We start from the raw sequence: 13,641 nt of genomic DNA, 5'->3' as shown, positions 1-13,641 counted from the left end.
GAGAGATCCATCAGGCACAATTACATCAGCTGGTCTGCAGAGCATAAACGAGAGTCAGCAGGGCCCAGTTTATCTTCCCTTATACCATCATGATGCCTTTGATGGAAACCAGCTGCTCTGGTCACGTTCTTCACCCTATACACAGCCCTGCCACCAGAACATGCAGACAAGACCCAAGTGTCTAATGGTTTCACAATTTATTTTGTTTCATATGATGTATGATTGGCATTCTTATAATTAAAACAAAGGATCACTATCAACAAATTTCTCACTCAGATGTCTACATGAAATGTAAATTCATTTCCACAAGCAAAATCAGCACTGCCAGTACAGCATTAAGCCTAATAAAATAAGATTGTTTAAAATTTATCTGCCTGTTTCACTATGTGAATACATCTCTAATGACACTCCATCGCTATTTGCTCAGAAACTTGTCCAATATAAATTCTCTTGTCTTGCTTTACCAGAGGAATCACTGCATATGCCTCAAATCCACAATCGTTGGGTAATTCATAATGACGGTTTACCACATAACTAATAGAAAGCATTGCATGCATGGGTCTAGACTAAGCTAAGAGAAGGCAGGTACAAAAGTTATACCACCCATTCCTGGACTGGCATTATTAGTGCACTTATGCATGTGTAGCATTAGCAGGATAACTTTCTTTTTATTTCCTGGGGGTGGATAAATCAAGATCAATTCAGATGTGGCCTTGTTCTCAGTGGATAGGTGCAGTTGCTTCATGTCCTGTCTGGCCACCCCCTGGAGCTGGGGTGGCCTGGCAGTAGCTGAGCCAGTAGGTGACAGGCCTGCATGTCACTGTGAAGTCACCTCTGAGCTGAGCTGCCTCCCTGCTTGCTTCTTCGCTGAACTTGAAAACAAGACACCTTGCTGCAGAAAGCCTCTGTTCCAGTGCACCCAGTGGTTTTCTGCAGGATAGGTCTGCCAGAAAGTGTACAAGCACTGCTTCTGGCACCTGGCAGGGAGCTTCTGTTGATGTAGCAAGGTGTCCAGCCAAAACAGGTGCAAGCTTTACACTCAGAGCATCAAGCTTCTTGAGGAGTGCCATACTCCGCCTGGGCCAGGAAATGCCTAGGAACACTGTCCTTTGTTCCTGGGGCAGCACAGCTGCACCTTGACTTCTCAACCAGACTTGCTCAAAAAGTCATTATCACACTAAATTTTCCCAGGAAGAAGGACATTTTTTTATTTATAGCGAGATAGCAAAACATAGAAGAGATTTTATGCAGACACATTTATGATTATTTTTCTGGAGCGCTCACAAAAGCTGTTGCATTTGGCAATGAATTTAACATTCATTTGTGTTGTTCAACTTTTTACCTTTGAATACCCCTCCTAAATTAATTAGCTGTATCATTTTATCTGACTGCTCCATGATGCTTCTGCAGGAAAAATGACCGCAGGTATGTGCACCTCCCACATTTACACACTGTAAAAATCATCATTAGAAAAGAAACAGGAAAACCCACCCCTTTGAATTTTGCACAGCTTAATGCATTCTCCAAAATAAGAGCACTGAGCAAACGCTTCCTGACATTTTATCTTTTACTACCAGGGCCATGTTCTGTGCACTTAGTCTCAGCTGCTGAAAGTGCCCTGGCTCTGGAAGCAGGCAGCAGGTGCAGTCTGCTCAGCATTGGTAGGGCCCTAGAGGCCCCATCTGCAAAAAGCCACACTGGAATCCCAAGAAAGATGCAGTGGTTCAGATGAGCTATGTCTGCCTTCCACCAGAAAATTTCTGGTTTCTTTCTCCTCTTCTCTATTATCCATCATTCCTCTTCGTACCAAAACAACTTGAGGCTTAGGAACCAAATGCAGGGACTTCTATGAAAGTGCTGACCCAGACCTGAATATAAGCTTTGTGAATCCAGATGTGATTTCTGTTTTATTATTTCTGATTTTTATTCTCTGTTGAAGTCTCACCGTTAGTGGATACTTCATAGGCAATCATACAGAAGTGCAGGATTTGTTTTACAGGTTCAAATCCAATTTCAGTCTCAGCTGATTCAAAAATGGATAGACTACTTGTGCTGAAAATCTGCTCCTCCTGCTGCCTTTGCTTCCCCAGCATAGCCAATGGCACACATATCCTGAAGCAAAGGGCTCTACTGATTTCCTCTGTGCAATCTGAGATGGTGAAAGTGCTCTGCTATGTAAGTGCCTAAACTCAACAAACCCAGGGATCTAAACTACCTCAGAAGAAACTTGACAAACCAGGCTCTTCTTGAGAGCTGCTCATTCTACAAAGGTTTTATGGCTTTGCTTACAGATCACGAAAATAGATAATGGGTCAAGAAGATAAACACAACTATAAAGGCAGCAAGGCTTTACTTTAAAATCCTATTCTACATACAAAACTAGCCACTGTAATCTCTACCTAAAGTATTCTCTAGTTTTACAAACTGCTGTAGAAACACTAGAAAATGTTTTGTATATTAAATGATGTTAAACCTTTCACTTTTTGTCCTATAGGTATTATTTTATGCTTTGGCATATCGAGTCTTTCCTTTAAAATTGCTCTATGAAAGTTCCAAACAAATGTGTAATATCTGTACAGCAGAAATAAAGCACAGCTAAAATCATGAAGCCATATTCTGCACACACTCTCCTGTAAATCCAAAGTAACTCTGCTGACCTCTTTTGATTTATAAAAAATACAACAATTGTCCTGTACTTCCACTGATTAAGCCTCATTTACTTATGACCTTTTCTGAGCACAAAGACATTTTAGACAGTGTTACATAAGCTTTTTGCTAGCAACAATACGTGACTTCAGTTAAAAGCCAGTGATGGCAACAATTAGTTTCTCCTTCCTCAATCTTCTTTAATATTGCTGGAACAAAAAAAAAGAGGTTTCCTTTTTGGAAAGCTCTACCTTATTATCTTGGTTTCTGATCCTGTTCTCTAGCTCAAAGTATCACAAAACGTACATCTGGAAGAAACTTCCTCAGTGACATAGTTTATCCCTCTGCAAAGTATCATGATATTTCTTTATTTAACATTATTTTCTCCAGCATCCTCTCAATGTCCTGAACAATCCAGCTTCTAGCACTTCTCAGGAAATTGGTCTACATTCTTACCATGATCTCAGACAGAGTTTGCTGACCTTGGGACTGTAAAACAACAGCCTAGTCCTAGCATCCAACATGCTTAGAAAAAAACGCATCATTCTGAATGGAATAAAAAAACCCCTCAAACCCTAAGCCAAGAAGAGGCTCTTGACATGTACCTGAGACAATACTACCAAACACCTCTGGAATTTTATTGCTTTGCCCTATCCCAGATGTTTTCCCTTAGAAAAGCACTCTCCATAACCGCTGTCATGGAGCAGTACATCCCTCTCACAGCTTCACCTGGTGATATTAGAGCCTGATACAATATTCCTAACACAAAAGCTGGCCCTGTGAAAAAGACCAATTTCTCTGATGTTACCTTGTAATGAAACCAAACAGTGTCGTTCTGTCTATTGTGCTGCTAGGGAGCTAGCATTATTTACAAGTAATGTTATTTTAAAACTAGCTGATTCTTAATAAGAGAATTTCATGATTGTAAGGCTATAGAGAAATAAATGGCCTTTTAAAAGTGAACTCAAAATGTAGCACTTGATTAATGATAGAGCGGTCAAGTGTCACTTACCAGCCTCAAATGATAATATTCAAGCTCTTTCAGCCTTTTTCAGGACAAAAGAAATTCTGCTATGCAAGTCCGTGTGTGTTACATACTGTGTGTTTTTACCCTTTCACCTCAGCATTTGCTTTTACCAACCTATTTAATTTGGACTTGGCATTTATACATCATGGAACTTTCCTTTTCACATACATGATGTCCTAATTAAACACAGAGTTAATTACCGCTGCCGTTATAACTGGATTAATTCCAACTAGTTAACCTTTATCTCTGTTCCATGTCCAATACAGGGAACTCTTTGGGATGCTTGTTCATCACATTAAAACTGCTCCCCTCAATGATGCCTCCAAGCAATGGCTTTCTCATAGCTTGAGGAAGGAGGGACTGGCTGTCTCCACAGCAGCATTCCTGGCTTTTGCAAATAGTTCTGCAAGTACAGGAGCTTGGGCTAAACAGGAATAGAATGAAGGAAGATGCTTCCATGTCATCACTTGTCTTCACAGTTTCTTCCTCAATCCCAGTGGTGTGAGCCAAAAGCTTCCAGACACACAGGAAGCAAACAGGGCTTAGGAAATAAAAAAGGCAGATTCTTCCAGCCAGACACAAAATAGTGTTTGAAATATCAGTGGGAGAACTGTACCCAAGCTGTGACAGGCTGGAAGTATAAGAAATAGCCACAACCATTCTCCTGCAGATGAGTTAAGAAGTAAAAGACTCGAACTGGGCCTATGTATGTCTCCATTTAACAGCTTACAAATGAAGTGTTTTCTTTACCTCATCTGAAAGTGTGCTTACAGTGACACAATCAAATTAGAATCACAGGATCATAGACACATAGAATTATTTAGGGTGGAAAAGACTTTGAAGATCATTGAGTACACCTAACACTGCCAAGTCTACCAATGGAAATTTATTCCACTATTCTGCTTCTATTACAGAACCATTTAGATGCTCCAGCTGCAGTTGGTGTCTGATCATATAGGAATCACAAGCACAAGCAAATAAGCCTCATCCATGCAGAGAAATGATGCTGGTTTAAGTCAGGTTCTGTCTACAGTGAGTAAGTTAGTGTGCAGTAGCTACAATGTGAATTGGCTGCTAACCTGTACTAGGCTTTTATATGGTCACTGTGAAAGCAGAGTAAGTTGACAAAATATTTACTGCATACTAAGGATATCCATAAAGAATAGGGTACAGAGTAGCTAAGGAACTATATTCACACCCTGGCTAAGTATTCACTCATTTCTTCCACATGCCAATGTACAACCTAAATTAGAAACCATAAGAGTTGGTGCAAACCAGGTCTCCTTTTGTGCTTCAGCAAAATTAAAAGCCAAAAGCAGGTATAGGTTAAGGCGGGAACATGAGAGGAAGGATGTGTACCCCAGCAATCTATATGAGGATCAGCACTCAGCTTTTCTCCAACCCAACCACTTCATCCCGCAATCCTCTGCTCCAAAGTTCAGTGTCCTACCCCATGGCTCAGGTGTCCAGCCCTGCTCCTCAGGTTGGTCACCCACTTTCCTGCTTTTTCAGGGTTTACTGCAGCCCAGTGATGGCCCCAGCTTTCGCCCAGCAAAGAAGCCTGTTTCCTGTGTGCCTCCTGGCTTTCCCCAAGCTGCCCCGTGATCATCACAGTTAGACAAATAAAGGAGTTTCCAGTTTAGTGAACTTCATTATCTTTGATTTAAGGCTTGTCAAAGGCTTTTTCCTCCTGATGTAGCTAATGGAAAATTCCAGGAAATTATCAGTTAAACCTGGGGAAAGTCTGAGTGGACATTTGGCCTGGCTGGAGACACAGATATAGTGAACATCCAGAACAGTCCTGGAAAACATTGCCACATTTGAGCATGCTCCTCAAAGTTTTCAGAATGCTATTTTCTCCCAGATTCTAATTCATGATATGCAGTTTTCTACATGTCCCCAAGCCACAGCCATGGGATCTCACTGGTTCCTGGCCCTGTGGGAGCAGGGTGAGAGGGGTGCCATGGGCTGAGATGCAGACCCCCATGTGGGTGTTACCCATCATTTGGCCTCCAGCCTGGGATGTATGCCCATCCTGATGCCAGTGCCAGGCCCTCATGACATCCGCTCTGCTTCCCAGGCTTAAAAGCAAGGGAATAAAAGGAGAATAAAAGCCTTGTGAGTTTTCCAAAGCAGAATTTTTCTGTTACCCTGTGCCTGTATAACCTTTTGGCTGCGGCCAGAGGGGTAGCTCCAGCAGGAATACCAATGCAGGGTTACTCGTCCTCACCATCTCCAGCAATACTGCTCTGCAAAGATGTGTTTCTTTCAGAAGTGTAAAAAAGATTTCCAAAACAAAGCATCAAAATACACATTGCTATTCTTATTTGGATACTGTGCAAAAGAACTAACCAAAAGCTTTTAAAATAATATAATAATGTAGTAAAATCATACTATTATGTTTTAGAAATATCTGTTCAAAGCTGTAAGACATAGCTGACAGAAATATTCAGACACATACCAGCAGTTCCGTCATTTGGGCACATATTTCATTAATGTTTTTGAGATTAACACTTTTACTTTTTCTGCTCAGTTTCTCTCATGAGCCTGGCTGTTATTTCACTGTGACCTGCCCTTCTCTGGTCAATCACATCCTCTTCTCAGCTTCCTCCTCGCTCTACTTGTGTATCCTCTTCTGAGGTCATGCCTTCACCTTATCATCATCTGCCTTGCCTGGACGTTTGCTTAGAGGAGAAGCTTCCCTTGCTGCGAAACTTCCGCACTGGGGGACCCCCCCACTCCCTTCTGCTCCCCTCCATGGTGCTGCCCCTCAGCTTTGCCCCAGGAGCTTTGGAAGGCTGAATTAATGAGCATGGACGGTATTTGAAAGGTCTGAGGCGGTTTACACAAGGTGGAAAAATGCACTTTCACAGTATCAAAGCCACCTCCTGGCCTGGAAGCAAAGCTCTTTTAGGAAAATTTTTGTGCCTAACCACTTATAATCCTTTGTTTTGTAAATTCGAGTAAAACTAAATTCTGTTATGTGAAACTGTAACACCCTCCTCATCACATCAGCTTTGAATTACACGCTAAGAGCTCCAATTGCAACCACTTGAGTGACAGGATGGGACTGGCTACAGAGTCAGCTGGCGGCAATACAAGGACTATTTTGGTTGCTGGAAGCAGCTAAGTCACGTTAGCGAAAGGGCTGTCCAAACCTCCTGTCTTTGCTGCTCATCAGAGCCCACTCGGAAAGGCAGGGCTCTGCCTCATGCCCGGGCTCCCACTGCAGACCCAGCTTGGGGACTCCCGGGGCTCCTCTTGCTGGGCTGTCTTTCTTGAGGGGGCCCCCTACTGCCATCCTGGCCACTGCTGCTGCCGTGTGCTCCATAGGAACCTTCTGCAGTGCCAGGGATGAAAAAAGTGTTACAAGAGAAAAGTGTCTTCAAATAATGCAATTGCTCACACCCACTCCCAAAAAAGGCAAATATTTATAAACAGTTCTGCTTTTATTTATATAGTTGCCATGGCTCTGCTCTGTCAGACTCCATCTGTGCTCTCTCTGAGACCGTCCTTCTTGCACTGCACTTACTCTCTGCCTGTAATTTTTCAGAGGCTAAGGGAGTGTAATTTCATTCACAGACTGAACAAACTGCAAGCATGAAGAAATGTCAGTCATCAAAGACAATACATTAGCTGATTTATTATTACATCCCATACAAGAGAGGGGTAAAAAATGGATTAAAAGTCAATGGTGGCAGAAAAGACCCTATGCCTACACATCTTGAGGTGCTGCTGTGTCAAGTAATGCTTCCTCCTGGAACTTGGTTGTGGGTGATGAGGCTACTGTGTAGAGGGTCAGAAGAGGTCAGCCTATTTCCCTGACTGTTAGGCTGACGGACAGTGTTATGTCCCACAAGAATCAGTCTGGTCCTGTGCACAAGAAGCTTTCACATCTTGGCCTTACTCTTGCACATGACATGCATTTTAGGTGCAGGGTAGCACTTCTACCCACTCTTCAAACACCATTTCTACTGTTATGCAGGAAACAGTGGCTATGGTGCTGTGTTTCCTGCAGATTAATGGCTAGATAGGAGCAAACGGTGGTCCATAAGTAAGGTGAAGGATATTAACTCCAAACAGTCAATAAATCCTTAGGAAATGCCCTGACCTCTGTTGGTTATTGCTATTAAAAATGTGGGAAAAAAAATCCCACGCATTTTTTCTGTATGACATAGCCACTACTGGTATGCATAGAATATATATTAGCAAATCTTTTGGCTCTCTCTCTATACTGTGGTCATTATAACTTGCTATTTTGAGGGAAAGATGTGCGTATGTGCTGGGAGGAGTGGGGGAAGGAAACCATTATTGCTTTGAAAACCACAGTCAGAAATGAAGGCTCAGTTTTTCATTCCCTAAAATGTCTTCACTTCCCTATACCATCAGTTTCTTAATTCTTACTGTTGTTTAAAACTTTAGGCTCCCACCCTCTGAGCCATTTACTTCATCCCTTCCCTTGTGTAACTCCGATCTTTGTTATCTCAAAGGGTTCAACAGAATATGACTGCATGGTGTTTGTGTGACATATACGTGTGTGCAGAGGAGGAAATGAGAACAGAAATGCGTCATCAGCATTTGAAAAGGTTGGTATGATAATAATTAGCAGCAATCAGCTCTGAATGTGTATGGTAACGGACAAAATGGGCAAAACAAGGTGAATACCTTAAAAGGAAGTTAGTAGCTACATGTACTTTCTTCTTAGCACTGTTAGTGAGATCTTTGCCATACAACCTTCTCTCCCTCTGTATTTCATTGTTGTATGAACTCCTCCTACCAATCTGCTTTATGGACATTTTATTGACATGCTTTTAAGAACCTCTCAGGAAGAACTTCGGATCATGTGAAGGCTAATAAGATTTCAACACCCTGTGTCCTTGTCCCTCACAAGACACTGCTGCAGAAACTATTTCTAGGAATGCTCTCAGAGGGGACACCATGATATTGGCCATAAATCTAAGGGCAGCAGATGGAAAAAAATAAAACTAAGCAATACAAATTAAATAAACAAAGCAGAAGAATATTTTAACAAATGCTATCCTGCCATATACAAGTCACCAGTATTTTAAAGATAAGGCTATTGTATTCCCATCAGAGTCAGCAGTAGGTACAATAATTTTTGGATAAGATCCTCTGCTTTCTGCCAGGCTGTTGAGAAGGAGATGGAGGCAAGAGCGGTGCCTGAAGTGACTCAGAGGATGACGAAGGCACTGTGTGGTCCAGCCCCAATTTAGGTACTGATGATGCACACTGGAAAATATCTTCTCTTTAAAAGCTCTGGTAGCAACATTTTAGGTTCAAGGCAAATGCTAGTTCTGTATTATTAGGGCAACTTCAGCTACAGGGCCAGGGAGAGCTGTGAGATTCACAGGTCTGGTCCAGTCATTCATAGGTGGAACTAAATGGCAACACATGCTACTCCTTCTGTCCTTTCCACTAATCCTCTTCCCTGCTCTCTCAACACTCTTCACAAATACTAAGTTCATTGACACCAAACCTTGCTTTTTCGCATGGTGTTTCATGGATTTAGTCCATACATTCCCACAGTTTTGTAAACTACAGGCTGAAAGTTGTTAATCTCTCTCTCTGTAAAGACCTTGCATAAGCTAAGACCCCCTCCACTGAGCAGTCCCTCATGATTTTCTTAAACCATTGCTATCCTCTGTGATCAGGCTGCCTTTGCGCAGCAGGTAATATGCACATCAGCCCTCCCACTGCCTTGTGTAACTCTCGTCATCTCCATTGCAGGCCACTGCTTTTGCCATGCCTTCTACACACTGACCAGCAATTCACCAGTCTGGGGAACCTGTTGACTTTACTCTTCAAACTTATATTCTCTGTGTCAGCAAAACAAAGCCTGTTGTGACCCCTCCCATGGGCAGAATACCACCCACTAGACCAGGTTGCTCAAAGCCCCATTCAACCTGGTCTTGCAAGACTCAAGGGGGTTTAGGAGAACACTCTGCTTATCAACCCCAAACTTCACTGACTCATAACAAAAATGTAAAAAAAAGCCCCAACCCAGCACAACTAAAACTTCAAAGAGAAGTTTTATAAATTATAAAATAAATAAAGGTTTTTGCTCTGTATATTATTGCCCTGTATAAATTATTTGTAGAAGCAACTAGTTCAGAATAAGCATGAGATCTACGAAAGGTACAATGAAAGATCTAATCTTAACTTACATTCCCTACAATAAAAAAAATCTGTGAAATAGAGGAGCACTGGGCAAACAGACAAGAACAGAATCATATGGCAAACCAAATGCATTATTTATTCTTTAGAAGAGCTTCTGTAATACAATTCTGTACATTGACTTATTTATGAAGTGCGGTAAGAAAAGAGCTGAATTTGTGTGTGAAGAAAATAGGGGTTTATATTCAGCTAATATGCTAGCTAAAATTGAAACTAACAACGTAAGCCAAAAAGATGCCATAATGTTCTTAGCCACTACTTGGGAAATATTAAAGGAAATACAACGAGGCAAATGAAGGAAGGCGTATATAGTAACTGTGAAAGATGACTCCTAGCTTCTGGTTTCTCAGCCTACCAAAGAGCTTTTGCATTACAGGCAGCAGAAATGAGCTCATCCTCCTACTGAGCATTCACAGCAAACCATTCACATCACTGCCAGCCATGGTGCTGAAAGAGATTTGGGATGGCACCACCACAATAATCCTTTGAAATAAAATTTACCACCAGACAGCAGGAAGATGACTCAGAATGGAAGATCCTGGTCTCCGCACTCATCTGGCCATGAGACCCTGCTGGCACCATCAGTCATGATGCCCATGAGTGCCAAGTCTGATGGTACTCTCTCTGACATGAAGCCTTTTGCAGAGTCACAAGAGAAAATGGAGACAACATGAATAGCAACACTGGAAAATACCCTTTCTCACCATCTCTCTTCTTTAATTCAGAGTCAGGGTGTCAGTACAGTATCTGGGACTCTCCCAGAGAGCAGCTTTCTGCCTTCCCACTGTCTGGCATTAAATTTCCAGTTCTTCAGCTGAAGTACGTAAGATTGCCCGGCAAAGTGCGGTGCCCAAGGGATGTACATTTCCTTCTATCTCAGAAATGGAAATTAGCCCCCATTTATTAAGGCTACTGTCGTAAGTCTCTGGATCTTGCGATTCCTCCCACAGACTACAGGGGTCTTTCTGGGTTTTCAGGCATCTCTTCTTATTCAGCTAATGACATTTTAACTTAGTGTAAGTGTATAGAGGAGCATTCTAGTTTGCTCAAACTGAAGCGGAATGACAATGAGAGGATTCATTTCATACACTAAAACATTTTTTTCTTTCTTTTTTTTTTTTTTTTTTTTTGCATTTACAACTTTTCAAGTTAATAGCTTTCTTTTCTTCTCTAAATCTCACTTTTTCCAGAAATGACAACAGAAACATAGAATCATAGTTTGGGTTGGAAGGGGCCTTCAAAAGTCATCTAGTCCAACATACTGAACTTAACTGAAACTGGAACTTAAAAATTCATAAGACGTGTTAAAGAAATGAAAACTTTTAATTATGAGTGGAGAGAAGAGTTGTTGCAGGTGGTTTACCAGTTTTAAAGAGCGGTGCTATCAATGGTTTCCAAACATTCAGACACAGAAAAATTCAGAGTGCAAAGAACACGCTGAGGCTCTCTGCTCCTCTGTGGCCTGAAAAGAACAGCCCCTACAGCCTGCTCTGTATTGGCTTAATTCCCACATTACCAGCAAAACAACTGCCTAGCAACCCAGCTTTTCCCACAACATTTCCTCACAAACATTGTGTGTCCAGAAAAAAAGTATAGCACCTAGTATTCTCTCTGGTTAATTCCCTTTTTGGAGAGCTACATTTTGCACTCCATATGCATTGGAGCTGTAACTAGCAAGGCAAGTGCTGTCAGGACAGACAGTGCAGGCAAAGTCAAAGCAGTCCTGTCTGTGCTGCAAGCTGCGCAGCAGCGCCGTGCACCCTGAGCAGGTTATCTGTGCATCAGACAGATAGCAAACTCGCTGTGTCCCTCCACCATATTTCCCCTAACAAAGGCAGGAAGCCACGGCTTTTAGCAAAAAGGTGCAGATATCCTTCCTATTGAAAACCCTGCTCTGTGAACTGTGAGAGAGCTCTCTAGCACACACTTCACAACCATCAGGAGAGTCCAGCTGAAGACATAAATAATTCAGTACTTTCAAAAAAAAAAACCAAAAACATGCTAGTTTGAACACATGAAATTGCCTTTTTAGTTACTGCCTTTAAGGAACACTTACTGTCAAACAGTAGATTTACTAGTAGTTACATTTTCTTATCTGACATCCCAGCTGCAGAAGTATCTTGCAACTGAGTATTTAAGTTACTTTCCTCACAGTTTCAGCACTAGTAAAAGAAAGAATTGCCATGACCTTCTGCAGCTGTTTCTGAGCAATACGCTGAGAGGACTGCAGAATACCCGAATTTCCCCATCTGTTATCTGGAAGCACAAGCCTTCTCACCCCTCCAAAAGATAGCACCCTTTGAGAAGCACTGTAAATAAGCTCTATCTGGCATAATTAAGACAGAACTCTTAGTCAAACATGCAGAAATTAAGGCAGCAACTTACCTGCCGTCTTCATAACTTCCTCAGGAACAGTGTCTTTTCAAATGAGTGCAACAGGAAATTGTGGTAATTACGGGTAAGCTCTGTGTCTGCAGCTTAAACCACCCGCTGCAAAGTGCAAAGGCAGTCAGCACTGGATTGGTAAGCAACAACTGCAGCCACCTCCCCTTCTTCTTATACTTTGCACGTAAATCTTAAACAGGCGCCATGTGGAGAGAAGTGACTTTAACAAAGATCCACATGAAATATATCAGCAAAAAGGCTTTATTATTCATGACAGCTCTATGCTCAGAAGTTACCTCTGTGAAATGCTCTGAGACCTACAGGTGAAAAGCATCCTAGGTGTGCTATCATTTATTACTGATTTTATCTGGACAGGTGCTCACTGTCTTTCTTACAGGCAATACTGACCTTCTACTTCTTCTTTGTCACACAGGGATGAACTTGGACACCTCTTGTCCTGTTTTCTGTGGCAATGTGGGAGAAAGGGTACTGAGAAGAGAGTTGCACACTCATGGGTCGAGTAGGTCCAAAGACAGCTAGCTCCACATGCTTTTGCTTTCTGAGCTGAGACAGAACGTTGTCCATAGTGAATCAGGACCCTGCTCCTACCTTCTTCTTACAAGAGGGTTTCATAGTAGGACAGACAGCTAGCTGAAACCATGCCAGTATCCCACAGCCTTTAAGACAGGAACTACAATCTCTTCTTTGTTTCTGAATTAGCATCTGACAGATGCAGAAAACTGCAATTAATATCCAGTTCACAGAAGTATGTATGTAAGACTGTGAACTCATGGAAAAGCTCTTGATAACATCAGATATTGCAGGCAGTTTGGCATGTCTTTAATAACTAGATTGCCTCAACAAGGTTTATACTTTCAAATCTACATTTTTGTGAAGATCAGTTTACTACCCACTGGGTCGTTAGATAAGGTAGAGGCTAACAGCAGAGCAAGAAATATTCATGCAAGTGGATGAAATGCTAATAACTAAGTTGGAACTGCAAGAACAAATTCTCACTTCTATGACACCTGACAACTCTTGCAGGGTGGTTGGTGCATACAGCAGAATTACCAAAATGAGCAGTTGTATAAGATTGCTGTAGGGCAGACCTAGCCTACAGAAGCTACGTTTCTGGGCACAAGTCAAGAAACTTGCAGAATGCCTTTAGGATCAGTCTGACTCTGCAGGGTTAGTGATTAGGGAAAAACATTTATTTGTATGCTGAGTCAACTCCACGACATAGACTCCAGGAGGCCCTGCTTATGCAGCTACGTGCCAGGCTATGAAATCATTGGAGATGCACATGCAAAGCGAAACATCTGTGCCAGCAGCTAAAGCGAGTTAGCAATTCACTCTTGCTTAACACAACTAAAAGGGCATAGAGACTC

At 42.0% G+C, this 13,641-nt stretch overlaps 1 protein-coding gene across 1 annotated transcript in view; it reads right to left on the bottom strand.

The window, feature by feature from the left end:
• CEP85L (centrosomal protein 85 like) overlaps positions 1-12,380 on the bottom strand; it is a 129,080-nt gene extending 116,700 nt beyond the window's left edge. Inside the window, exon 1 of the mRNA XM_061378091.1 lies at positions 12,254-12,380. Within this exon, the coding sequence (XP_061234075.1) occupies positions 12,254-12,266 (13 nt within the window). The 5' untranslated portion in view covers positions 12,267-12,380. The remainder of the gene's footprint in view (positions 1-12,253) is intronic.
• Between the last annotated feature and the right edge of the window lie 1,261 nt (positions 12,381-13,641).

The sequence above is a fragment of the Neopsephotus bourkii genome, unplaced genomic scaffold (genome assembly GCF_033783945.1).
Source record: "Neopsephotus bourkii isolate Nb327-2 ecotype Australia unplaced genomic scaffold, CSIRO-AGI_Nbou_v1 NB_1765, whole genome shotgun sequence".
Lineage (NCBI taxonomy): Eukaryota > Metazoa > Chordata > Aves > Psittaciformes > Psittacidae > Neopsephotus > Neopsephotus bourkii.
The sequence above is the reverse complement of the archived record's forward strand: the minus strand, read 5'-3'. Positions and strand labels throughout refer to the sequence as shown.